General features: G+C 45.1%; 1 protein-coding gene across 3 annotated transcripts in view; it reads left to right on the top strand.

Annotated features, from left to right (window-relative positions):
• LOC128457428 (uncharacterized) overlaps window positions 1–27950 on the top strand; it is a 34040-nt gene that overhangs the window by 2346 nt on the left and 3744 nt on the right. For 2 of the 3 annotated variants that reach the window (XM_053442108.1, XM_053442109.1), the window contains exon 2: window positions 25838–26218. In XM_053442108.1, the coding sequence (XP_053298083.1) occupies window positions 25838–26218 (381 nt within the window). Of the gene's footprint in view, window positions 1–24661; window positions 25465–25837; window positions 26219–27950 lie in introns of those variants that run through there. The other variant, XR_008341924.1, reaches the window with a different exon arrangement.

Raw genomic sequence — 27950 nt, 5'->3', positions numbered from 1 at the left:
GTCTGAGGCCAGTTAAGGATGAACTCATTAGAGACGTGTTTAACAGACATATAAATAATACAGATACTGTAAGTGTTTAAATATGGGACCTAAGTGGAAACCGATAGATCTGTCTGTAGCTGTGTGACCGAAAGCAGACCGCCCTCCACCCCACACTGCACTGAGTCACAGGCTCCAGATCTGCCAAACACACTAATTCTGCAGCCAGACTCCTCAGTCGGTTCTGAACACAATGGAAAAGATTCAACCTGAGCTGCTGAACACTGAAACAAGGCTCATGTGTTCTCCAGATACAAGCAGGTTGATGATTTTAATAAGTGTAATAACTTGAAAAGGTGGACGTGCTGTAATGTTCAGTAAAAGTCCTCAAACTATCCACTGCTGCAGCTCCTCTTTTCAGCCTCTGTCTGAAACTCCTATTTTTAGCTTCTGTCCCTTTAAGACCCGCCTCCTGATGACGCCCTGTCTGCTCTGATTGGCCAGCTGGTCCAATCTGTTGTCAGCTCTCGTTCAGCCCAAACAAAACAACTTAGCAAAAAATCTATATAAACACAATCGTTGTCGCCTTAAACAAAGTTTTCTGATATGAAAACGTTACAACTATGGCAGCTGAGAAGGTCAATCCTGGCGTTCTTAGGTAATTGACATTAAATAACTTCAAAATAAAAATACTTACAACAGTACAACTTCAGTTTATGCGATCACCAAACAGCAGCTGCCTCATGTGTAGAAAACTGTATCTAATACAGTGTGTCTCTGTCTTTTTAACAATGGCGTGGGCTCAGATACACGAACGCTTCTGATTGGCTGACACCCAGCAAACCAGATAAAAACATATCTCAAAACCTTTTGGAGCAAACTTGTCCTTCAACCTGGAAACTGTAACAAAACGGTTTATGTTAGTAGTTGTGCGAAACTATCCGTGAGACATACGTGACATCCTGGGAAGTTTGGTTCTGGACATCGCAACTTTTACATCCACACAAAAAGGACAGAAACACCACACATCCTGATTTGTCTCCTTAATGTTTCCATGTGTTGAATTCAGATAAAGCTCTGACTTAGTTTTCACTTCATCTGAGTCTCCATGAGGTCGTTGTTGTGTGTGTGTTTTTCTCTGCGTTGCACTTGTGGGATTGTGACACCGAGGTTTTCAGCTGACCCCTGTTATCCAGGATCTGATACAGGACACCAGCGGGCCCGGGTGCAGCTTATTATCATATTCAGGCCTACCCAGGTGGACCAGGGCCACCTTGTGTGTCTGTGGCTCCCAGCTCACTCCCCATTGGCTCTGATCATGTGGTGTTGGTATAACCGGTGCTTTCAGAGGGGAGAGAGAGTGTGGTGTGAAGTTCAGGAAAAAAGTATTTTAATGATTATTCCCAGTTTGGATCAGGTCCAGTTGTCCTCTGTGAAATCTTCTCTCCGAGCTGAGGGCGTCTGTTTGGGCCACATTTCTTTCTTCTCTTATAAAAAAGTACTTATCAGCTCTTGTTTAAAACAGTGACTGTAAAAGCTTTTACAAGAACACTGAAGTAGAAGTATTTATACAGACTGTCTAAATATTGTGAGTTATTACTTTAAGTTGTGTGGTGTTTCCTCACTTGCATGAGAAGTTCCTGTAAAATGTAATTAATACCAGCAGGTAAAGTGAATCTGAATGAACCTACAAGAGGATTTGTCGTGGTTTCCTCGCTAGTTGCTCTAGATTAAAGTTTATGAAACTCTTGGGAAACTTTTCTTTCCCTCTGACGTTGTGTTTTTTTGTGACCTTTGACCCAGATGATACGTTTTTTTGACACGGTCTGAGCACAAATCAATTTCCTCTCATTGTCGTTGAGGCTGTGCGATATTGGAAGTGAAAATAACTGATAGGGGCACATGCTCAGCTGTGGTGTGTGTCTGTGTGAGGGAGTGTGTGTGTGAGTGTGTATGTGTGTGTGTGGCCGGAATCAGCTGGGCTGTACATTCTTGGGCAGGGCATAAGCAGTAAAGGCTTCTTGAATACAAAGTCTGCCTGTGTGAGAGCATGTGTGTGTGTGTTTGTGTGCATGTGTGTCAGTGCGAGAGCCTGTGTGTGTGTCTGTGTGTGTGTGTGTGTCTATGGTGATTCCGCACAGTAGCTAATAATTAACAATGCTGTACAACATTTTACCAAACTAGTCGGATATCTGACGTTGTGCGTGTATGTATATGGCCCCTTCTCCACATAGGACAAACACACACATGCACACAAACACACACACACACAGCTTACTGAGTTGTCAGGATGACATGGATGGGTGGAGGGCCTAGAATCAGCCAGCTGTTGCCAGTGTGTCACGCCAGCCTCCAAATTTCAGTTAGAATATCCGAGCAGCAGCTCTCTGGTCAGATCGACACTGGAGGTTATCTGAGTTTCAAAACATCTCATTAATAAATAAAGATTCATAAAAAAATGTGTGATCAGCATCTTGAACCTTGTGAACTTGATCAACTGAGCAGTGTCAACGGAAGGAGATGTTACACAACTTTTCCTGAACAGGTTTTCGTGGGAGTGTGTACACAACGTCAGGGATACCAATTCCAAAATTTTCCATTCATGGAATTTTGTTATTTCAACTGGTTATTTCAACATCCTCTTCGGTTCATTTAGCCGAGCACAGACTGGGTGTTGGTTTTACAAAGTCTGAGGAAAACACCTCCTGACCTCACCTTAGTTTATGCACCACTTAGTTTTCTCACTGTCTGGACGCTGAGAGGTTCATGATTATTTGTTTCTGACTCTGGGAAAAGTTCAAACTGTAAAATTGTTTGCTACATTCATACTTTTACATTTTAGTTTTTTACGCTACACTCATTAGAACTCAGAGGTCGTGTTTCAGTCTGGAAGTTTGGAAACAATTAGCTTTCCCCCCCGGAGGTGAATGCAAAGCGTTGAGACGTCAGTAACAGTTCCACCTCGTTGTGGCTCCAAGAAAAGAAACCTCTGCTCTTACTTTTCACCTTCGCTGTTTCTCATTAGCAACCAACCTGCTTCCTGTTTACAGCTGCACACACACCGCCCTGTGTATGGTCATGTGCATTAGTGTGGACAGAGATTCTTATTAACAGAGGTAGCCTCTGAACTATATCTATACTTTCTTCTCTTTAATTCTCTTGAGTGTAAAAACCTGAATCTCTTTGGAGCCCCAGTGCAAGGGCCCGTCCCCCCCCCTTTAAAACCTCTCAGCGAGGATCTCAATCACAAGAGAAGACAAATTCTGTCTCTAATTCTGGGTTTGGACCCTTAACACCAATTACACGAGCGATTGACAGTGGAAGCGTGTACGAGTTGATTTACAGCCACAGACTGCAGGTCAGCCACAGAGAGGAGCCCGTGTGGGAATCCTGATTGTGCATCAACTTGACAGCAACACTGCAGAAAACATTATAGCTGTTATAAAGAAAACTGCTTGGTGTCCAATCTGCGTTCTTGCTTCCTTGTAACCACCGGATCCACTTAATTTCAATACATCGTTAAAATCAACCTGCAGAGACTTGTGTTGAACGGCATCGCCCACAAAGAAGCGATTTCACCTTTATGTGTTGTTGTTGCGTGGCAATGCAGTAAACAGAAAAATAACTTCAATGCAATTCAATTAACCTCAACGCCACAGCTGTGTTGGCTTGTTTTTCTCAAGTGTTGCTTTTCAGAAGATCGCAAAGCATGCTAGAAGTTTGGAGCTTCCTTGAATGTGCCTCCAAATCAGTTTTTTTTTTTTAAAACTGATTTTAAAGACGGAGTATGACCTTTGCTGTCGGCCTGACCCGGGAGCTCTGGTCATTTTAAAAAGTGGAAGCAGGGGCAGGTCGGTTTCAGTTGAGGCTCAGTGAATGGAAGTGAAAACGTAGTTAGTTAAAAGTTGAATTCCACCAAAGAGGAAACGTTTTTTTTCCAGTTGTTTGCTGGATTATGCAAAAAAAAACGTCTCCTAAATTTGAATAGTCAGAGTTATTTGAGGAGGAATTACCTGTTTGAAAATCTTGCGTCAGGGTTTCTCAACGTGATGTCACAGATGCTCAGTGCACCAGTTCTTCCCCTGGTAGTGGCGGGTGAATGTGACCTTGCTTTACCTTCTGGGAAATGTAGGAAGACCCACAGTGAAGAGGAAATATAGGTGAGGTAATGGTTGAAGGGGGAAAGGAGGAGGTGCACTGGAATCGCACCTCCTCAACACAAAGATAGACTTGGCACGTGCTGGATGTCATGAAATCGATTGTAATGATGTAGAAGTACCTGGGGGTGCATTTGTAATTTAAAGGCAGTGGAGATTAGGGCTCTCACGCCTCGCCGGCTGAGCTCAGGGCTCCCTAATAAGTGTGCGGCGAGTGTTTTCCAGGTGGTGTGGAGGTGTCGGCGCGAACTGGCTCACTGCACTTTTCCATTTTCTGTTTTATGCGATGCTCTTATTTCAGAGTAATTTACGGCGGTCGCAGCGGTGCAATAAGGTTCAGTCCCTCGATCGGCGACATTAAAAAGCGTCCAGCGGGGACGAGCGGCGAGGGGACAGAGGACGGTTGAGTCGAGACGTGGATAATGTCTCTGTGAACACCGGGTGAGATGGAGAGCTGGAGAGAAGAAAGAGAGGAGAGGTGAGACGTTGATGTGTTCCCTCGTTTCCACCTTTAACAAAGTGTTTCTGGGGACGACTCGCTGCCTCAACCCTCGTGTGTGTGTGTGTGTGTGTGTGTGTGTGTGTGTCCCGACAAAAGAGATAAATCAGAGGCATGAAGACACAGTGTGAGGAATGGACTGGGTGCGTTAGGATCATCACAGGGGTCATTGCTGGCGAGTGGCGTTCTGTCCGGGGCCATTCAGTCACTGACTCATTGAGAATTAATGGGAATAGAAAGAGCTGGAGAGCAGGAGGGAGGTAGATGTCCCCTCTTGGTGTCATCACTCTCTGTTGTCTGTATTAGACCACAGAGGCAAGTTTAATATTTTCATTATGGTTTAATTTATCATAAAGACCCAACAGGCCATTTATTTGAATCTGCACCAAACTACTCACAGTAGATATCAGTCCACTAAATGTTTTTAATTTCTTCATCAAGATCCATGAATTACCTTCTGGGAAATTGCAGAAAATAATAATATAATAAATTAATTAGTCTAGCAATTATCTAAACAAGGTTAACAAGTCTTTCACCGAATCCATGGCAAAAAATGAATGAACTGAAATAAAAGCTTTTCAATTCAGATACATTTTAAGAGAACTAAGAAATTTATAGAGAAAACAAACATTAAACATGCGTCCAAGTTGAATGAGTTGTGAATCCATTCAGTCGTTTTTAAATAATCCTGCCAACCAACCAATCAACTGGCCTGGCTGACAAACAAACAAACAAACAAACAAACAAACTACCCAAGCCAATACCCAACAAACTAACCAACCGACAGACAGAGATGTAAATAAAACCTACGCGGTAGATGTAATATAATAAAAAGATATTGGAAACCTTTCATATTCCTGATAAAGTGTATTTTGACCACATGCTGTACTAGGTGTAAATATAAACTTCAGCTAAATTAACCGAGAGCTTTACCGAGACAAACAAGTAGTTGTTGTTCAGTGAAGCCGGAGTTTCTGGGACGGGAGAGAGAAGATAAGACAAACACTGATCCTCTGAAACTAGAATCAGTGCCACGCCGTTTCATTTATGCTCCACTGTGAGGTTATGGAACTTAACGTAATTCATTCTACACTTGATCCTGGGCTGACGCACGATAGAGGTTCATAAAATGTGTTACAGGAAGAACAGTGGAAATAAAAAACCCCAGTGAATGATTTTCTTGAGAAGGAAAAAAATCAATACCAGGAGAGTGCAGCTTAATAAAAAAACCCACTATTCACCTGATGAGAGAGGCGTCTTCCTCTTAGAGCAGGAAGTCACAATAATCGGAGGTTCCATCTTTGCAAGAACTTGCCACCATTTCAGGATATTAACACTTTGGCAACATGATTTTAAGATAAAGTTAATCTTTGAAACTCACTCACCTTGAATCCTATCGACAAATTTGGATTCTTGTCTTTTCGATTGCTTCGATAAGTTTGAGGCGTTTCCTCCTTTCGATAAAAATCCCCCCTATTTGGTCGTATTGGTCATATTGTTACCTGAGCATTTGCACATTTGAACATTTGTACATTGGCACATTTGAACATTTGAACATTTGCACATTTGTACATTTGCACTTAACTTATTCCTACTGTATTATCCCACCTATAGTGTATTCATAATTTTATATATTTCTCTTGTTCTTAGTGTATTCATCATTCTTATATCATACCTTACCTCTTAATACTGTTCATATTCCATTTATATTTCCATTTATATTCCATGTATATTTCTAACTGTACTTCATATTTATTTACATATTCCATCTCTGCACTTTAATTGCCATTTTTTTTGCCCTTCTGGTTAGATGCTAAACCGCATTTCATTGTATATGTACTTGTACTGTGCAATGACAATAAAGTTGAATCTAATCTGATCTAATCTAACAAGTCGTAGAACAACATTCCTTCCTGTCTCACCTGCCTAGAAACAGTGCACTCGCTGCTGCCACTGGTGGTTGGAGGATGAAGTACATGACAGTATTGGTGGAAACATACAAAAATCTTTCCTCCTCGGACTTTATGTCACAGTTCATTGTTACATTCTCTGGCTCCTTATTTTACATTACAGCAACTGTTATACTTTAGTTGTCCGATTCTGTCTCCACGTCTTTGTCTCAACATGTCCCCCCTGCACTGAGACATAGCTCCATAGAGAAGTGGTTGTCCGAGCTTTCTGAGCTGGTGTGGAACGACCTGAACGACCTGCACGGAGCTCTGAACTGGGAGATCTGGTCTTTTCAGTGTCAGATCTCATTGATGCTCTTTTGGCCGAATGAGAGCAAATCCTTGTTTTTTTTTATTTCTTAGGGAAAAACCTGAAATGAGATGATTTGAGTCGGTTGTAGCTGCAGAGAAGTGACGATGGTTTTGAGAAGAGATGTTGAATCACTTGTGTTTGATCGTGAGGTTTGGTTGAGTAATGAAAAATGGTTAAACTTCCATTTGAACAGAACCATGTTGCGTGAGGGTCTGATTTTGCTCAGATCTGGTTGGAACAGCACATCCTCAGATTTTGTGGTCCACGCTGCGTCTGCATTATTCAGGCGACAGAGCGACTTCACTTGTTGTTAATCTGCTGCTCTGTATCCTGCGGTGTCTGGGAGGCAGTTTGCAGACTTCCTTGCCCGGACTCAGCAGAGCAGCTCAGGGGAAAAGGCGAATTTCTTGGTGGTGCCACGGTGGGTTTTCTTTTTTCCTGTTTTTGCTGGGCAGCCTCGCTCGGGCTGGCCTGCCCCCCGGGGTTTAGAGCTATTTATAGACACACAGCAGCATTTATATGGCGATGGCAGAGCAGGGAGAAACGGGCGGATTCCACTGTCACGAGACCAGAACTCACGATGTTTTGAAGCTGATAAACACCGAGCATGGAGCGACGTGTGTCCACGCATCACACAGAGGTCACAGGTCGATGCTGAGCTGGAGGCCCGACCTTGATATCTCAATCTCCTCCGCCTCACAACTTCGATCCAGAGCGGAGCAGCTTTCACACCTGCACTAAGGCAGGTGTCAGAGTGAGAATACAGAAGGATCATCTCAGCAGAATTCCCAGTGTGAGTGGGTTGAATAAAATTATAAATCCTCATTCTTGACGCGATGATCTCAGCACATCTCATATTCATGGAAATTAACTTTATCGCAGGAGAAATATTAATGGTGGCCTCTCAAATCAAATATTCACTATTACTTCCGCATTGCTCTTGTGCTTCTTCTGTGGAATTTCACTCAAACAGAAACCTGTCACCCTGTTCTTCCAGTATTTGTCAGATCTGTCAACATATTACTTCCTTGTTCTCCTCCTGGCACGAGGTGTGTTGACACGTTTTTAGGGGAAATGGGACGGTTCAAGTCGTGATGGAGTTTTTGACTGTGTTACAAGACGTCCAGGCTGTCTGTAACAGGCCTCCTCCTCCTCCTCCTCCTCCTACTCCTCCTCTTCCTCCTCCTTCTCCTCCTCCTCCTCCTCAAACTTAGATATTAATATGGCCAAGGGTTGATTGGGACTGGAGTGTGGGGGGGAACCAGGGAGACCATGTGGACAATGTGGTTTTCTGTTTTGTCCAAACCTGATATGCAGGATAAAACATTAATGTAGATAAACCAGCCAACTTGACCGAACCCGTCTCGAACCTGAATACAGTTTCAAACTGTTTATCCGAACCCGACCTGACCAGTGACCAGTCGTATATGTCATTAACTTGAGCCGTACCAATATGGATTTCTGGGGGCTGATTGAGAAGAGGCCATTATCAAACCTTATAGCAAAGAAATGTGATTTTAATCTTTATGTTTTTTAGTTTAAGCATAAATTGAATTCTAATAAAATGTTAATACAATTCACGTATAACTTTGTCAGTTTTTATATTGGTGCCTAAAGGTCAGATTGGCCTTTTGCATCCAACCAGTAGGGTAGCTCTTTGTCTTGCTGGTTTCATCCCATGTGTCAAACTGGGGACAGCTGATCTTGTTTCCTGTTATATTCCTCTCTGACAGTTTACCGCGGGGTCGGCCGGCTGGTTCACAGGGTGTCGACCCGGGTCAGGGCTTTTTAACGGAGCCTGGTGTGGCTGATGTTGGTGGAGCCGGCGCCCTGAGTCTTCTGGAGAAAACAATACGGGCTCTAATAGCAGGAGCAGGGTTTAAGTTTATCTGAAGGTCATAGAGCTGCTGAGAGTTTGTCATGTGAGCCGCTGCTCCAGAAGGGAAGGCTTTGTGAGGACTCTGCGGTTGAAACCGCTCTCTTCCCCTCTCTCTTCCCCTCTGCCCCTTTCACCTCCCCTGCATCAGCCCTCCTCTCCTTGCCCTTCGTTCACATCCTGCATTAGATAAGTACAGATCCCAGTCATGTGTTGATAATGGCTTTCTCTGCTTCAGTGTTAATTATCCAGCCACATGCACCCAGGCTTGTTTATGAGCTCTGAGCCAAATGTGTCCGAGTTCATTTCCGTTTGGAGATTTCTCCTCCACGGCACCTTTACTGGAAGGTTCCTGCATATTTAGCATATTTAGCATTAGCTGCTAACTCTGCCCATTAACCCACGAGTGGAGAAGCAACTCTTACTCAACGGCGTCGTTCAGGAATGTGTGAATTAACCTGTGCTGGTTTGAACGCAGCTTCCTGGCAGCTAAACGGCACTTCCAAGGAAGAGAAACACACACACACACACGCACACACACACACACACACACACACACACACACACACACACACACACCCTGCATCTGGAGATTAAATCAACACTGACCTGGAGTGTGCATGTTGGTGTTGGCCTGGGTGTGTGCAGATTGTACAGATAATGTAGGTGATAATTAAGAACTTGTACAAAAGGTCACGTAGTTAAGTGTCAGTTGTGTGTTTTAAGAAAACAAAACCAGATCTAATAACATGGACTTGAGTCACACACCTCTCTTTCAGTTGCTGGGTTGCTTCACTTTAATGTTTCCTCACCAACAAGGTCTCTGATCGTTTTTTTTTACTTTGTGTGATTTTCCGTCTCGGTGCTTCGACAACGTGAGTGAAATAATTACCTCATGTTATCTGGAGCTAATTCAGCTAATGTGCGGCTGATATTCAACACACACACACATGCACAATCACCGACACACACAACGCACATTGCTTGTCGCACGTTCAGGTGGAAGCAATGTTCGGCTTCGCTGAAGTTTGTGTTGCTTCGGACTGAAGGGCCGCACCTCGGAAAGGTTGAAGAGGGGATGCAGTGAAAGTGTAGGGTTTAGCTCAGTGTGTGTGTGTGTGTGTGTGTGTGTGTATATTTCTGTCTGTGTGTGTGTGTGTGTGTCTGTGTGAGAGAGAGAGAGAGAGAGGAGTTTGAACTCTGCAGATAGAAGAAGAGGTTTTTTGAATACGAGTAAGCTTTTGGTGCTGGATGCTCAAGAGTGTTTGTGTGTGTGTGTGTGCGTGTGCGTGTGCGTGTGTGTGTGTTGGGGGGGGTCATTATTGGAGTTTTGGGTGAATGTGTGCCTCTAGTGGGTGTGAACAACGTGAATGGGTGTGTGTCTGTGTTTGTGTGTTGAGATCTGTATGTGTGCATATATATATATATATGTGTGTGAGAGTGTGTGGGTGTGAACTACGTGAATATGTGTGTGTTGATGTTTGGGGTGTATATATATATATGTACGTGTGTGTGAGTGTGTGTGTATCTGTACACACACATTCTTCTCAGTGGGATTTTGTGAATGGCCGCCGCATGCCAGCGCGCATTCCGGTGTGTGTATGTGTTAGTGTGTTAGTGTGTATGTGTGTGTGTGTGTGTGTGTGTGTGTGTGTGTGTTTGAGGAAATTGGCCACGTCACCTCAGATTAGGCCTTGATGCGGTGGTGGTGGGGGTGGTGGCGTTGAAGAGTGCCCCCCCCCCCCCCCCCCCATCAACCACGCCACAGTCATTAACAGAGAGTGGGGTTGGGGGGGTGGGGGGGGTGGAATCCTGTCACCATGGCAACGACGGCTGCCCTGCCAAAACGGTCACAATGAAAAGAAAAGGGGACGTGAGAGAGGGGAGGAGGGGCGGGGGGGGGGGGAGGGAGGGAGGGAGGGAGGAAGAGCAGGCGGAAGTGAGTGAAGGAAGGGGGGGGAGGGTGGTGTTGGGTTGAGGTACGAGGAGGGGAGGGTGTGTCTGTAATGGTGTATATGTGTGTGTGGGTGTGTATATTAAGAGATGGAGGTTATGGCAATGACATAGAGAGAGAGGGAGATGATTGGGTAATCAGGTCACACGCACGCACACACACACACACACACACACATGCACGTTGTGTTGATGCTGATTCTGTGTCTTGGTGTTGATGACTTCGTCTTTAACACAAACAAAGATGGACGACACACAACACTGTGTTTCATCACGTTCTTTATCATCGTGAGAGTGTTTGTCTTTTTCGTTTCTTAAGGATTAGATCGTGGATCCTGATTCTGTTGGCGGAGGAAGTTTTCATCGTAGTTTCTGTAAATAAAGTCGCTAAAACCTTTAACACAAAAAGATGAAACAGTAGTAGTGTACCTGTTGTGTGTTTGACAGAAGGCTTCATGTTGTGTCGTGTGTCGGCTTCTTTCTGACGGCGTCTGTCAAACAGGAGCCGTGTTCGGATTGTTTAATGTCGGTCGGTAAATCATTGTGAGCTTGTGTTTTTTTTGTGTGTGTGTGTGTGTCTGCACACACACTCGCTAGTGTCTGAGGTTAGCTCTGGCCTGTAAGTACTTTGAATTGAGTGTGAGCTTTAGAGAAGTGCTCTGACCACAGCTTTGTGGTTTGGACACGTGTGTGTCTGTGTGTGTGTGTGTGTGTGTGTGTGTAGTGTGCGTAGGGGCTATATGTATTTAACTAAGTGCAGCGTACACCAACTTTGTGTTATTTGTGTGTGTCTGTGTGTGTGTGGATAAGAGGGTGTGTAGGGAAGTGGAGGCCAGTTTTGCGTCAACAGGGTGTGGTGTGATAACACAGCTCTCTCTCTCTCTCTCTCGCTCTCTCTCTCGCCCTCTCTGCCAGCCAGATGGAGACACACCCAGTTCTTCTCTGCACTCCGCTGCATTTACACTGTGTGTGTGTGCGTGTGCGTGTGTGTGCGTGTGTGTGTGTGTGTGCTTTCAGACCAACATTTTAAAAAGAAAGTAAGAAAGAAGGCCATGTCTTAGTTTTTTGTTGGTATGAACTCATGAGTAAAACACTGTAGACGTGTTTTAAAGAGTTTAAAGTGAATTTCCGTTTCCAACACCTCGACAGACACGGGTCACGATTGGCTGGTTGCCAGTCGGCAGCATCTGTCGGCCATAAATGAGCCAATCGGAAGCGTCGTGAGTCGACGGAGGAAATCAAAAAACAAAACAAAAAAAACAGCGTGTCAACACGGGAACAGTCTGGAGAATCACGACAACATCTGGAAACACAGACACACAAAGTGGACACAATCTGAGACTAAACAACCGGCACGACTGATGAGCGTGTGTTGATAAAAGTTCGTCTAAATATCCACGAATAAATATGTTTACACCAACAGCCCCCCCCCCCCCCCCCCCCCCCCGCAGCAGCTTTCAGCCTCTTTTAGCTCATTTAGCTTCGTCACACTCGTCTCCAGACAAATATATAATATATATATAAATATGATAAACATGTATAATCCAATGGCCCCGACGGAAAGAGGAAACATTCATTGACGTCAGCGTAACGGACAGAAGTGGATTCATAAATCCAACTGTGGCAGAATATCATTTAATCAATATGTGTTGATCCATATTGAGAGTTTCAGTCAAGCTGCTGCTGATGAAGGTGATTAAGTGGATTTAACACTGTGATGTGTTCATTGTTAAAAGTCTTTAAGTCAAGGACTGGGAATCAAAACACAATGTTTAGTTCAGTAAAGGATTCTGTGACAACTCCTTATTTTATTCACTTTTAAGATTAAATGTGAAAAACAAACTGCAGCACATTTAATACAGAATCTACGAGTCAATCATTATCTCATCTGTCATTTTGATAATAACAAAGAGAACCAAACAGGAAGGTGCTAAAAGCATGTGCATTCACGAGGTCGTACAAAAACTGAAAAATAACACAAATTAACACCTGATGTATAAAAGCATTATTTGTATTAACTATCAAATGTGTGAGAATAATAAACAAGGACTCACCTGAACTTTCTGATCTCTGACTCGACTTAGAGAGAGAGAGAGAGAGAGAAAGTATCGTGCAGCAGCCGTGACCTTTGACCCCGGGGCCGGTACGCCCCCCTCCGCTTGGTCAATGTTGACTCGTCCAGTCGTCAGCTGTTGTTTTGACTTGCACTTCGATTCGAGCTCTGAGATTAGATAAGTGTGTGTGTGTGTGTGGGGGGGGGGATAGAAAGAGAGAGAGAGAAAGAGAGAGAGCTGGAAATTAGATCTGATCACAAGTGGTCACAGGAGACGCTGATCCCAGGTCTGATCAGGGTCACAGAGGGAATCAGGTCATTGTGATCACTGCAGGAGCAAAGTGGCAAATATTTTATAATAACTTATTTAATTTTAATAAAAGTATTTATTTATATGAACCCGATCTGTCTGTGGTGACATTTCCAGAAACAACACTGACAGAACACAGGCTGACTTTTGTGTTTTTAAAAAACTAACTGAAACATCTACAGAACAGGGGAGTGGATGTTTTTTATCATTTTCTAAACAAAAGGGTTCAAAGTTTAAATGTTTGCAGGAGCTGATGGAATAAGAAGGAGCAGCCCCCCCCCCCCCCCTCCCTGTGTCCTGCAGCCTGAGACCAGATCACTGTTCCTCTCTCTCGCTGCTTTCAGACGTGCACTGAACCCCAGATAATCTCCTGACATTCTCCACTGGGTCTTTGTGTGACATGTTGGAGTGAGAGCCTCCTGGGTTTCTCTTCCTCCCGGTGGAAACGCTGCAGAGTGGGTGTGCTGAGGAGGTTTCATACACACGAGCTGAATGGTGCTGCACCGCCCCTCACCTGAACACAGCATCTTTGTTGTTGTAAACACGTCTGAGCAGAGTTTATATCTCTTATATATCTTTATAAAAACTAGAAAAATCCATTTGGCTGCCAACATAACTCTATGACCTGGAGTACTTTGCCAAATTCACAGATTCAACAAGGACTGAAATCTTTGAAACTTGGAAACAAAATGGCAGTCTTCCTCTCCTCTCCTCTCCTCCTCTTCTTCTTACTCTTCCTCCTCCTCTTCCTCCTCCTCTCCCCCCCTGTGGTGACCTGGTCCACATGTCGTGTTTCCTCCTCGACTGTCAGAGCAGCTCAAACTCTGCTGAACCTCCAGTGAGTGTGCACGGCCCCTGTGAGCAGGACCCTGGCCCTTTAAGAGGCGGTGGTGGTGGGGGGGTGAAAGTGAAAGGGAGTGTCCGGGGCGGTGGGGGCGGTGGGGGGGGAGATAAGTTTGTCCTCTGTGGCTCCGAGTGAAGCTGAAGTGTGTTCACCTCTGCACTCGTCTGTTTGTTTCCTCCACATGTTGTTGTTTGTTTGTGTGTGTCTGTGTGTATTTGACATTAAACACAGAGATAAGAGTGAAGGACTGAGGTGGTTGTGAAGAGGAGAGAGAAAGAGAGAGAGTTAAATAAAGAGGAAGAACACATGTGAAGTCACAGCTGAGAGGGGGAGAGAGAACCCTCCCTCCTTCCTCTCTGTCTCTCTGTGCTGTTGTTTCTTTTATTTCACACTGACTTCTTTGGTTTTTAGTTTCCTCTCCTCTTCCTCTTCGACCTCCTCCCAAACCCTCCTTCATCTCCTCATCTCCTCTTTCTCCTGCTCTTCCTCTTCTTCTATCCTCCTGTTTCTATTCCTCTACTCTCCTCTCTGCTCCTCTTCCTCTTCAACCTCCTTCCAAACCCTCCTTCATCTCCACCTCTCCGCTTTCTCCTGCTCTTCCTCTTCTTCTATCCTCCTGTTCCTGTTCCTCTCCTCTTCCTCTTCAACCTCCTCCCAAACCCATCTCCTCCTCTCCTCTTTCTCCTGCTCTTCCTCTTCTTCTATCCTCCTGTTCCTGTTCCTCTCCTCTTCCTCTTCAACCTCCTCCCAAACCCTCCTTCATCTCCTCCTCTCCTCTTTCTCCTGCTCTTCCTCTTCTTCTATCCTCCTGTTCCTGTTCCTCTCCTCTTCCTCTTCAACCTCCTTCCAAGCCCTCCTTCATCTCCTCCTCTCCTCTTTCTCCTGCTCTTCCTCTTCTTCTATCCTCCTGTTCCTATTCCTCTCCTCTTCCTCTTCAACCTCCTCCCAAACCCTCCTTCATCTCCTCCTCTCCTCTTTCTCCTGCTCTTCCTCTTCTTCTATCCTCCTGTTCCTGTTCCTCTCCTCTTCCTCTTCAACCTCCTTCCAAGCCCTCTTTCATCTCCTCCTCTCCTCTTTCTCCTGCTCTTCCTCTTCTTCTATCCTCCTGTTCCTGTTCCTCTCCTCTTCCACTTCAACCTCCTCCCAAGCCCTCCTTCATCTCCTCCTCTCCTCTTTCTCCTTTCCTCTCCCTCTACTCTCTTCTCATCTGCTCTTCCTCTCCTCTACTCTCTTCTACTCTCCCTCTCCTCTTCCTCTTCTTCTCCTCTCTTCTCATCTCCTCTCCTCTCTTCGTCCTCTCCCTCTCTTCTCATCTCCTCTTCTTCTCCTCTCCCTCTACTCTCTTCTCATCTGCTCTTCCTCTCTTCTACTCTCTTCATCCTCTCCCTCTCCCTCTCCTCTCTTCATCTCCTCTTTAAAATGGAGCATCACCCACTTTGACCTCAGATGATTTTTCAGGCCACTTCCCCCCCGCCATGTCTTTGCATCGCTGTTGCTATGGTAACGCCTGCTGTCCAGAAGAAGATGTTTTTTTTTCTGAATTCTCCAGAAACACATTTTAATCTGGACGGAGCAAAAACCAGAGACTTTTGGAAATGATGAGCTCGAGACACAGACCACTTCCTGTAGACTCAGCTGCTAGACCCAAAGGAAACAGGAAATATAAACATGTAACATATCATAGAACCTATCACGTCTCACTGGGGCCTGAACTCAACACATCTGCATGTTTGATGCAGATGTTTTGTTTCTTGTATCTGAGGTCCAGATGCTAAACGCAGCTTTTGTGTTAACTTTGTTGTCGGTGAAATGAAACCGGTTGAAAGTGGCATGAAGCCTCCGCACAGCCTGTCTCATCTCTGTCACTCACACACACACACACACACACACACACACACACACACACACACACACACACACACACACACACACACACACACACACACACACACACATAGAAACAGAAAGTAAGTAAGTGAGGGAGGTCAGAAGGCGAATGATGAGACATGCAGGCGACGAGCAGAAAGAGAGCAGTGTGTGTCTGTGTCTGTGTGTGTGTGTGTGCATGTGGTAATTTGTCTGCATGAAAGAACAGTAAGCACTGATAGCTCTCACACACACACACACGCTCAAACACACACACACACACACATGTGTGAAAGTCAAACTCTGGTTAAACTCCGGAGCCAATTCTCCAGATTTCACCCGGGGGGTCATTTCTGAAAAAGGCTTTGAGTGTTTTCCTTCTTCTTCCTTAAGTGAAGGTCGACTTGTTTCTCAAAACCAAGTCCATATGTGGAGGTGTGTGTGTGTGTGTGTGTGTGTGTGTGTGTGTGTGTGAGTGTGTCTGTGTGAGTGTCAGCGACTCCAGTTACAAGAGTTGACCAATGTTTGGACCCACAACTGGGAAACCAATGGGAACTGACCTTCCTGTCCCCCCCCCCCCCCCCCCCCCACACACACAACTCCTCTTCTCCTCTCCTTCATTGCTCCTGTCCTCTAAATTAAAAATCCCTCCCTGCGTTCGGACTTCTCGTGACCTTCACGTGAACTCGTCCTGCCCCTCGGGCGTTTCCTTCCCCCGTTGATAACCGACCAATCAGAGACGAGGTGAAGTCATTTCCACCTGTTTGTCAGCAATGTCTGAGTGACACTCCCAGACACTGAGCCGTGTGCGTGAGGCCTCCATTGTTCCCAGTGCACACACCAGTGCTCTCGTGAGCTGTTTGCTGTTTACAGTGAGTGTGCAGTTTTATTCCTGAGTTTATCAGAGTGACACACGTTGAACAGACGGATCAGTGTCTTGGATCAGCTTCAGCTTCTGGGTTTGATTATCTCATCCGGGCCGATGAGCAGCCAAAACGTCTCTCGTGTTGTGAACAGCTGCAACTTCTACACACTTTCAACGCCAGCTCGTTTTACTGGAAGTAACGGTTAAATCAAATGACGGCTTTAGAACGGCACCGAGAGCAAATGATAATTCTGTAGATTTCTGGATTATTTTAGAAAACAAATGCACAGATTTCCTCAAAAGTATAACGGAAAGAAAGACAGCCCACCGGTTATTGTTATAATTGCAGGATTACTTAAAAACTACTAAATGGATTTCCTACAAAACTTTGTGGAAAGTTGGGACATGATTCTTTTCCTCCATTAATTCATCTTGATGGAAGAACCTACCATTCTTCCGCGATGTGATTTTTACGACCTGCATTGTGTTGTCTTCACGTAGCTAATTGAAATTTAAAGTTGAGCCTCGGTGAGGGAGTCCGCTCCACCGGGGGCCGTTCTCCTTTTTATTGAAACGTGGTGAACGGTGATATATACTGAATCCAGCGAGGACAGGACCCTCCTCCACCCCCCCCCCCCCCCCTCCACCGAGCGAAGGTGGTTTTACAGCAGCTATAAACCCGTCTGCTGTCTGACGAGGTCGGATGACTCTTCTTATAGAACATAAACCGCCGCTTAAACGTCAGAGTTTTAGTGTGGATGATTTGTTTCGAGAGCAGGGACCAGTTTCCAGGAGAGCAGCAGCAGGAGCATGACGAGGCCGGGCGGGGGGGGACGTTCCCTGACTCCAGAAAAAAGTTGAACTCAGACTTTTTCCCCTAAAGGAGAAAGGATATTTTGCCAAGTGTCACAAATTACTTTAGTTTCAGGACATCCCAGTGGTTTTCTGAGTTTGAAGATGCTGACCCAGAATTCAAAGTTCCTCGCTCCTTTCATCCCCCTCCTCCTCCTCCTCCTCCTCTTCCTCTCAGATCCTCTGTCGTCTCTCCATTGAAGATATCCCCAGATTCTCCCGAGCCAGAGCCGGTCTTTGTGATTTGTAACGAGCGACAGGGAAAACCTCGTCTTTGTCCCTTTTTTATTTCCCCCTCATTGTGTCTGAATAATCCCGAAGGTGCCACAAAAAAAGTCCCTGAAGATGCGTAACCGCCTGCTCTAACCGGACCTGAGGCTTTGACTGCGTTTGCATTCAGCGCACCGACAAATTACGGGTTTTATATATTTGAATAGTATCAGTGGCGTGTCGGGCAGGAAGTGTGACGGCGCTCTGAACTGAGCATGAACCCACAGCGGTACGAGGACAGGCGGCCATTATGGGGAAATAAACCCTTCTGCTTTTCTCTGGAGTTCGGTGATTTCTCTTCCACTTCTACAGCTGATTGTGCTCTGTGTGTGTGTGTGTGTGTGTACGTGTGTACGTGTGTGTGTGTGTTTGTGTGTACCTTCAAAATTCTTTGGAAGAGCTTGGGAACGTTTTTTTATTTTTTGGTTAGTGGGTGTGGGCATGACCATACGTGAAGTGTGCTACTTCTACGTGTGGGTGGCATGAACAGAACTGGGTTGACTGGGGCGATCCCCCACCCCCCACCCAAAACACACCCATGCACACACATTCACATGCATGCACACACACACACACAGACACACACACAGACACACACATGCAGGGCCGGGGGCTTTGGAGAAAGGCAGCGGAGCAGTGACAGAGCGGAGAGCGCTGACCCAGATAGTCTCTCTGCCCCACCCTCTCTCTCTCTCTCTCTCTCTCTCTCTCTCTCTCTCGCTCTCTCTCTCTCGCTCTCTCTCTCACGCATGCTGTAAAAAAGAATCTCATCAACTGTTTTTATTTTACACTCGAGTCTCTTCAATTAGTGTAATAATGGATTTAATATTATCTGGTACTGTGCTCGTTTTTATCGAGAAAAGCATTCGTCCACTCTTACATTTAAAAACACTTATTCTTTCTGCACGTTGCTGCAACAGAGATGTTAAGGACAAATGAGATATAAATATATATATTTTTTTATTTGTAAAGATTCCAAATTGCCGCAGTAAGACGTCACCGACATCTGCTGTTTCCAGAATGATGTGGACGCGGCGTCAGGAATGTAGTTTGTGGAAGAGAATGACCTCAACATGCGGATGTCATTTTTTGGCAAATTGGAATCAACACATTCCGTTTTATACGTTGTCTTCGTGTCACAGACAAAGAAACAGAGACAACGTGAAGTTGAAGGAAGTGATTGGAGAATTTAATGTCGTTCTTTTGCTTTGCTGTGTGTGATAGAAGCATATAAACTTCCATAGGCTGTAAATAAAGATGGACGACAGGACAGCTCCCAAAAGTGAAGCCAAAGCGTCTCCATGGCCCTCTGGTGGCCGGCTGCAGCATTGGTCACACAACCTGCCTCATCCATGGTAGCGGATGGGACATAGACCAAACTTTATCAGTTAAAATGATGAAATAATATCTGAAAAAAGATGGTTTCAGTCGTTTAGGTTGTTATTGCTCTTGGTTATTTGATGCTATAAAAACGAGCTGAAACATCGTGATTGACAGCTGTTACTAACTTGTGATTGGCTGAGTGTGTAATGGGCGGGACCTTGGTGACACGGCTCCACACCACGATCACCACTTCACAGACTCTGGCTCCGAATGACGTCTGTGGCGTATCTGAGACCTTTTGGCTTCTGGGCAGAGGGAGGAAGTGGAGACGTGTTTCCCATCTTCATTTACAGCCTGTGATTAACTGCACTGTCACACACAGACAGGAAGTGATGCATCCCACAAAACCCACGTTTGCTGGTTCACCTGAACTCTGCTGCTCTGAACACCCCCCCCCCCCCAGCTCTGCAGTAACAGACTGGTTGTTCTGAGCCGGTGTGAACGTGTGGAACTGTACGAGGATGAAGTCGAGCGTTCAGTTCACGCTCAGTCGGCCTTGAGTTGATAAAAATAGATTTTTTCTAAATATTCATATTGGCCTGTTGGAGGTGCAGAGACGGATCCTCTGGTGGACGGCTGCAGGTACTGCTTCTCCCCAGTAATGCACCCAGTGATCAGTGGTGGGCCTCTGCACAGGAGCCACTGATGAGATCAGTCTATTGATAATTCTGTCTTTTGATTGATCATTGAGTCTATTTCATATTTTAAACAGAAAATGCATGAACCTGACAGTCGGAACAATATAATATCTGAATAACGAAGCAATAAACAGAGAAAATTCCTCCAAAAAAGAGGAAGTGATTCTTAAAGATGTTGTTCCCACGACGGAGATCAGCTTCAGTCCGTTATGGTGAAATACAAAACAATCAAATAATCAAAATGATCTGGGACAGATATTACTGCTGACGGGGGGGGGGTTTGGCCTGCGGGCCGACAGCTGCTGACCTCTGCTGTGGTTCATCTGAGGACGTCGAGGAAGACGTGTTCAGCTCAGGTCACACACTGAAGCCCCTCCCCCACTGACTGCACGCCGCCGCTCGCCTGCTCATTCACATTTGATCAGTTTTGAAGCGTTTCTAAAATTCATCACTTGCACATCCTCGGGTCCGTAACAATACATCTACCAAGCGTGAAGCTGATGAGATGGTTTTTGAGATGCGAGGAGCACTGACCCCCGCGGATCAGTCACGTGATCTCTGCCGCGGAGTTAATACGTCACTTCCATTCGATGCTGTTGTGAACGTGTCGGTGCAGGAAGCCCCCCCGCTGGGTCGTGCATGTGTGAGAAGCAAAAGGTCACGTCTGAAAGTGGCTTCACAGACAATCAGGAAAACAAAGTGGAGGATTCAACACGGCTGTTGGTACGTTGTGAGTTTTGTTGCTTGCAGAGTTTTAGATTTTGCGTAAACACGTTTTTTTGTGTGTCTCTTTCCTCGACTCAGTTTCAGTCAGAAAGTTCTGTGTCTGTGTTCCCTGCAGCTCGTCCCTCTCTACCCCCACTCCGACTTCCTGTGGTGGGATCAGAGGCTGACAGGGTCACACCCACCCCACCCTCTTTTATTCCTGGAACTCCACAGAGGGGGGGGGGGTGGCTTGCACACACACACACACACACACACACACACACACACACACACACACAGTCTTGTCACTTCTGGTTTACACACACAACATGCGCATATACATAGTCATGCAGTGTCTCGCTATCACTACTCGTTAGTGCTGGTCTACACACACACACTACACACACGGGCAAACACACACACACACACACACACACACACACACACACAACTCCTGACCCCGTCACTGTACTCCCTGCCGGCAGATGTGGATCAAGTGGGATTTGCAACCAGATTCTCAGTGTTTGCTCGGTTCTGTTCTCTGGTCTATAAGCTGGAGCAGGGTGTGGTCTATAAGCTGGAGCAAGACTCCAGAGAAGTCCAGACAACTTGGGATTCCACTACCCCCCCCCCCCCCCCCCCCCCCCCCCCCCCTCCTGTGATTTACTGCTCGTCTGCACCGAGCTCGTCCGCACTGTCCTGCAAGCGCTGAGCTCCACCCGGCTGCAGCTCCACCCGGCTGCAGCTCCAGATTAGGTTAAAACAAACACACAAGAATTTGGTGCCAATCCTGTTCGATCAAGGTCTTTGTAAAACCTCCAGTGCGAAACACTTCTCCACAGATTCCTGCTCAGCTCAGGCTTTAGACAGCATCGGGCCTTTCGGAATCAGCCGGCTCCTGCAGAAGTTAAACGTTTCTCGATTTCTTCGTCTGACTTCTTATAACAGTTCATTCTCTAGACGTAGGATTGTGAGTTTTCAAGGTAAAAGGACTTTATCACGTTTCTGTCTTTGACTCTGAGCCGCTGGTCTGAGTTCTGCCCTTCAGCTGCACCGGCTGCCGCCCTCGGCTCTTTCTAACAGACAATAACAAATCCTCCCTCCTCCGGCTCGTCTGACACGAACCTAAAAATGTAAACAATACGCCGGCTTCAGTCGCGTCTGGCCGAGGAGCAACAAATCAAATCCACTTCTCCACAAACTGGACGTCAACGTCGTGGAAGGAGGAATGTGGTGTGGCACCGGTCAGTTTCCATCGGCCATTTTTAATTCCACGCGACCTCCACAGAACTGAATAGACAGATTCAGGTGAGAACCGGCCAATCACAGAAGAGAAGAAGGGATAACAGAATCAGTGAAGAAACTAAATGCAGGGAATTCTTTTTGGAATTTCCTTTTTCCACATTTATCATCATGTCCGTAACTCTATACAATGCATCGCTTACAACTATTTAAAGTGTTCTTGTGGGAAGATTGAGGCGAGGGGCGGAGCCTGTAGAGCAGCAGGGGCGGAGCCTGTAGAGCAGCAGGAGGCGGGACATGACGTATAAACTCGGCTGTGGAAAGATCAGTGTTGTTGTTTACAGCTCGTCCACACCGGCGTCGGCCTTCATCACCAAAAGCTCTGGAACCTCCTTGTGTTTCCAAGTTGTGTCTTCGTCTTCTACGTGCACGGCTCCTCTTCTTCACCCTAAGATAGTTGCATTATTGTAGTTTCTGTGTGATTGGATGTAAAAATGTGTTTGAATCCATTTTTTTAATATGTTTTGGTATGGATCAGACCTCAGAGTGTCACCCATGCTGGTGCCGCAGTGCATTCTGGGCTATGCCCGGCTCTCGTTGTGTGATTGTTGAACGTTGGTGAAACATGGCGGCTCCAGAGAGAAGCCTCGGCTCAGAGGAATCACACATTTCCCTCAGTGTCTCACGTCTCTGGACATTTTCTGCTTTTATATTCAACCGTCACTAAACATGTCACGTGATCTGTCGAGGCCCCTCGCGCATTTAGAAGATCTAGAACCACTGAGAGTGTGTTAGTTTGATTTGTTGGGTCCCAGTTTGGGGGGGGGGGGGGGGGGGGGGGAGGTGTGGCAACAAGCTGCCGTCACCTTTGTTTAGACGCACAGAGGGGGCTCTGTCCTCGCACAATGGAGAGTCCTGCATGTGTGTGTCCCCTGTGTGTGTGTGTGTGTGTGTGTGTGTGTGTGTGTGTGTGTGTGTGGGTGGGTGGAGGGAGAGAGGGGGGGATGCCTGCAGCCACACCCTGGCTGATTGGCTGAGGCCCCACCTCGCTGTGGAATCCACTGGAGCCAGGTCACATGTCGAGAGTCAGAACTAAACACAGTCAAGAAAAATACTCGTTAGTGTCACTGGAGGAAAAGTTCACACACGATGGTTTTTATGGATCAAACCAGGATTCTATTTTTCTCAGCGATGAATTCCCGATAAAGAAAAATCCGACAAAGACTCAAAAGGTTTTTAGCTTTTTAAACTCATACTCTTTAAAACACTGGTTAAAAAAAACAGCTTCTAAAGTTTTTAGCTGTGAAACTTGATCACGTATAGAAAAAAGAGTAAATAATAAAATGTACATTAAAGAATAATAATAATGATAAAGAACAGAAACTTGTGGTTAATATATTGAGTCTGAAACTCATTATTACTGGATATAATATTATAAAAAGTTTGTTTCTAAACTTCAGGGTCTCTCCGGCTGCGCTTACTTAAATCGGTTTTATGTGTTTATTGATTAAGATAAAGACCAAATCCAGCCCAATATTATTTATTAATACATTTTTGGATTTGTTAAATGAAAAACTGACACTTTACCTTGTTCAAACTTTTGTATAAAGACGAGTATCGATCCCTGGGTTTTGGTATTGGTAGATTATCGGTTGTTTTCTTGGAGTTGGCTCCACCTTGATAAATATATCGGGCAGATGAATTTCTGAAATCTGAAAACATTTTAAACGTTTGGACTTTGAGAGAAATCAGAAGAAGAAACTGGCTCATTTCTTTAATCACATCCTGATGAATATCACAAAGATAAAATAAGGAATTAAAACTTGTGGATTGTTTTGTAAATTCTGGATATTAAATCGTGGAGCTTGTTCATAAATCAAATGAAACGTATAAAAACCCTTATATTATTATTATTATGACTAGTATCTTTATGTTCACCGCCTGCTCTTACTTCTACTGGGAAACACTTTGCTTGATTTAAACTACGTCACTGGACTCTCTTATATCTAGTCCGGATTAATTTAACAGAGGCACACACACAGTTTCATAGAACAAGCTGCTCTACATTTCCCATAAAGCAGTGGGGCTGTGCGGTGGGTCGATGGTGCAGACAGGATGTGGAGAAGTGGTTTTTGTGTATCTGAGAATCAGTTTCATTGTGAGACGACGATGATGATGAAACTTGTGTTTAATCCTGTTTCACTGGTATTTAACTCAAGTGGAGGCATAAATCCATCAAACGTATTTCTGTGGTAAAACAACAAACTACAAATAATCTGAAACGTCGACTTTATCATCATCTGAGCTCAGCAGGGAAATAAAATACAACAAAGAGGTTGAAGGGGAAGTCGTAGTTTTTTTTTATAAGTTTGTGAGAAGTGAATTAAACTGTAGATGAAGATAAACATGAGTCAATATCTTTTAATACAGGAACAGTCAAAGTTTATAGACCTGTCAATCAAGAGTCACTTCCTCCTGGTTTAAACTGAAGGAAATAATGTGGGGTAGAAACTACAACATGAAAATCAAGATTTTACCACTTTTATTCATTAATATCGTTTCTAAGAAATCAAATTCACTCCGGAGTTTCAGAACTTTTCCGTTTTCTGTCATTTTAACGTTTTTATTTGCAGCCATAACCAGAAATAGCTTAATTCAATATCTTCTATTTTCTTTATTACGTCATTAAACCATGCTGATATGTATTGATCTAATTCAATGTATTTGTTTATTAGGAATCTTATAAAGACCAAAACAGCTCTTATACTATTATCTATAAATTATCCATATGTTTAAAACTTATATAGATCAGATAGATTTAAAGCTAAAAGTTTTCTATAAAGTAAACTGATGTTGTTTCTTGAACTTTGGCACTTTTGGTTCTAAATCTGTCGACTAACAGATTCTTCAATGTTCTTTTTCATTTAAATCCTAATTTTGCCAATTCCCCAGATTTATTTGGCAATAATTCTTGTATTTCAACGACGTTTAATGTTGGAAAACTCGAGTTTCTTTGGTGAAATGAAAGAACGACTGGAGTATTGATCCTCGGGTTCTGATATCGGTTCCAGTCGTCTACTGGTTTGTGTTGTTTTGTCGACTCACGACACATTAAGGTCAGATTCTCCCTCAGAGTCGATGATTTTTGATTGAACGCAGTGAATAAGTTCCTGCAGAGTTTTATCTCAGAGAAATGTTGAACGTGTGAGTGGAGGAAGTGGACGTGCACAGAAAATGGAGCCAGAGAAGAAGAAGAAGAGGAGAAGAGGGTGTGTTGTGTTACTAGAAGTGTGTGTGTGTTGACTCCCTCTTCCACGGCACTCCCTCTCCCCCTCTCTCTCTCTCTCTCTCTCTCTATATGTATGTGTGTGTGTGTCTCTCGCTCAGCTTCCAGAATAGGGTGTGTCCGCCTGCCTGCCGCTGAAAGAGAGGGAGGGGTCAGCTCACGGCTTCTCCTCCCTTCTCTCTCTCTCTCTCTCTCTTTCTCTTTCTGTTATTTCTCTCATTCCCTCAGTGGCAGCCTCAGGATCAGGCCTTTGTCTCTCTACCTCCTCTGCCTCTTCTCTCTATCTTCACGACTCTCTTTCTCTCTCTCTCTCTTTAAATCAGAGTGTGTGTTTCTCTCTCTCACCCACCTCCACCACCTCTCGGCAGATTCTTTATTTTTTTTAGAGGAGTGGTTTTTCCTGTAGCTTCCCTTCAGAAGAGAGGTAACGCTTCCTATCTCTGAACTCGTCGCTTCCTGTCTCGCTTCCTCTCCCACTTCCTCTTCTCTATTTTATATTTTCCTGCTTCCTTCCTCCCTCCCCCCCTCCCTTCCCTCTTTACTTCTCTTCTAATTCCCCCCCCCCGCCCGGCCTCTCCCCCCTCGCCTGGAAGTTTTGGCCTTTCCTTTTTTTTTTAAACACCTTCCTCTCACTCTTTCCTCCCCCCCTTCTTCCCTCTTTGCAATTCCACCCCCTCCCCCCTCAACTACCCCCTTTATCACCTCTCCTCTCATCTCCTTCCTTACCTCCAACCCCCCTCCCTTCTCCTCTTCTCTACCTCCTCTCACCTTCTTCTTCTTCTTCTCTTCCTCCTCAGTGCCAGTTGAGTCCTAAGCAGAAGAAGAATGCCGGCGGCGCCCAGAAGAAGCAGAGGAGCCCGGCCAAGCCGAGCCCCCTGACCCGGAAACAACAACAACAACAACAACAACAGCCGCCGCCGCCGCCGCCGCCATCATCATCACCTCCACCACCTGCAGTCCAGGAAGAGGAGGAGGTGAAGGAGAAGGAGGAGCCGGTGACAAGGCCTCAGCCGCCGAAGGAGGAGGAGGAGGAGGAGGAAGTGGCCGAGGAGGAGCGAGAGGAAGTGGCGGCCAAGTCTGTGAGGAAGAGGAAGAAAGGAAAGGAGGAAAAGGAAAAGGAGGAGACAGACATGCCGTCTGTACAGATCAAACCGGAGCCCGAGGAGATGGAGTGCACGGTGAGGAGGAGGAGAGGGAGGGATGGAGGGAGGTGATTGGCTGATTGATTTGGGCGGAGGAGGCCGGAGGTTTGACGGACAGATGGGCGGATGATCGTCAGGTGGGCGGGGCCGGGATCAGACGTGTTCGATCACGCAGGATCTCATGTGGAAGTTACGACTCATCTTGGCGTCGGAGAAGTTTAACAAATTAGTCAGTGATTAACAATTTGTCAAATATTAAGACGAGTCTGAACCTGGAAGCCACGAGTTTAATAACTGATCTCACAGATGATGCTGAGTCAGCACGACATTTTAATTTGGTCTAATTTCACAGATTTATTACCCAAACTGTCAACTTGTGAAAATCCATCACATTTTACTGCTTCAACTTGGTTCAGTTGTTTTCAGTTTCCCGCTGTAACAAAGGATTATTACCTCGTTCCAGATGTGCTTAAAACCCGTAAATTAGATGATTTGATGAAACCTTTTGCTTGTTTACAACTTTCCTGGTCACGTGACTTCTTGTTTCTGTTGACATCATGTACACAAACGAAGAAAAAGACAACAAACTTGAGTTTTGAGGTTTAAATAAGTAGAATCTGCATCGTCTTGAGATTCTACATCAAGAGCATCATTGGACTTTTCATTTTATCTCTTGTCACCACGATCGCTTTAGGAAATATTCAGAAAGGAAAATATTTAGCTCTGCTGCATGTTTGAATTGATGAGGATCAGGACACATTTTTCCTGCGGTGCTGTTGTGTATGTGAACGCAGCTTCACACCTTTTCAGATGCTGGACCTGGATCTATACCTGTTTTAGGGTGTATATTGCTTTACAGTGGCAGCAAATATACTTTTTAATATCTCTCTTGTAGTTCTGAGGCTCAGCAGCAGTTTGAAATTTGCAGCTCAAAAGTAAAGTTTCTGTTTTTCCTTCCCGAACATTCGGTTTGATTTTGAAAGCGCTCCACGTTCAGATCAACAAACACTCCAATTAAATCCCTTAGATTTAAATTGCATCAGCTGTTTCTCACCTCTTCTCTCCACTGAGTTTAATGTAATTTGGGTTTTTTTCAAGAACCTGCGGAGAGACACACAAACAACACAACGACATTCTTCAAAAGAACCTTTTTCAAAAAACACACAATTAACTTTTGCTTTTTGACTTTGAATAGAAGGTTGTGCGGTGAAATATTGAAAAAGATAAATCCAAAGCTGCGTATTGAGACTTGAAACCAGTCTCTTTGTTATCCTTGGAAATTAAATCCTATTTTTCTGAAGGATTTCTGATTCTCTTGAACTGAACTCAGAACCTTCTGTCAGATTCTCAGGATGTTTCTCTCACACGTTGACAGATGATTACAGATGATTCCTCACAGTGACGCAGCTTCAGTCTTTCTTCACCTCATCCTCACGGTTTCATTTTAGAAAACGATATTAGCCACGAGAAGTTTCCTGTAAATGAGAACAGAGGATGTGGGCGAATGATGAAGAGGAGGAACAGAGTGAGATGGAAATGAGTGGATTAGTGGGCGGAGCTCAGGGCGGAGGGTGAGGCGCCGATTGAAGGAAGTGGAAGAAGGGAATTGACGTGGGGGGGCGTGTGGGAGTAAGAGGGGGATGGACTGCTCCATGAATGGTGGGTGAGGAGAAGAGGAAGAGGAGGAGTTTGGGGACAGAGGTTAGAGACATCAGAGGCTTTTGAAAGGAAGGAAAATGGTCATGTGAGATTCTAGTGTTGGCAATTA

Source organism: Pleuronectes platessa, chromosome 15 (genome assembly GCF_947347685.1).
Source record: "Pleuronectes platessa chromosome 15, fPlePla1.1, whole genome shotgun sequence".
Taxonomy (NCBI): domain Eukaryota; kingdom Metazoa; phylum Chordata; class Actinopteri; order Pleuronectiformes; family Pleuronectidae; genus Pleuronectes; species Pleuronectes platessa.
Note: the sequence above shows the minus strand (reverse complement) of the source record. Positions and strands in the feature narration are given on the sequence as shown.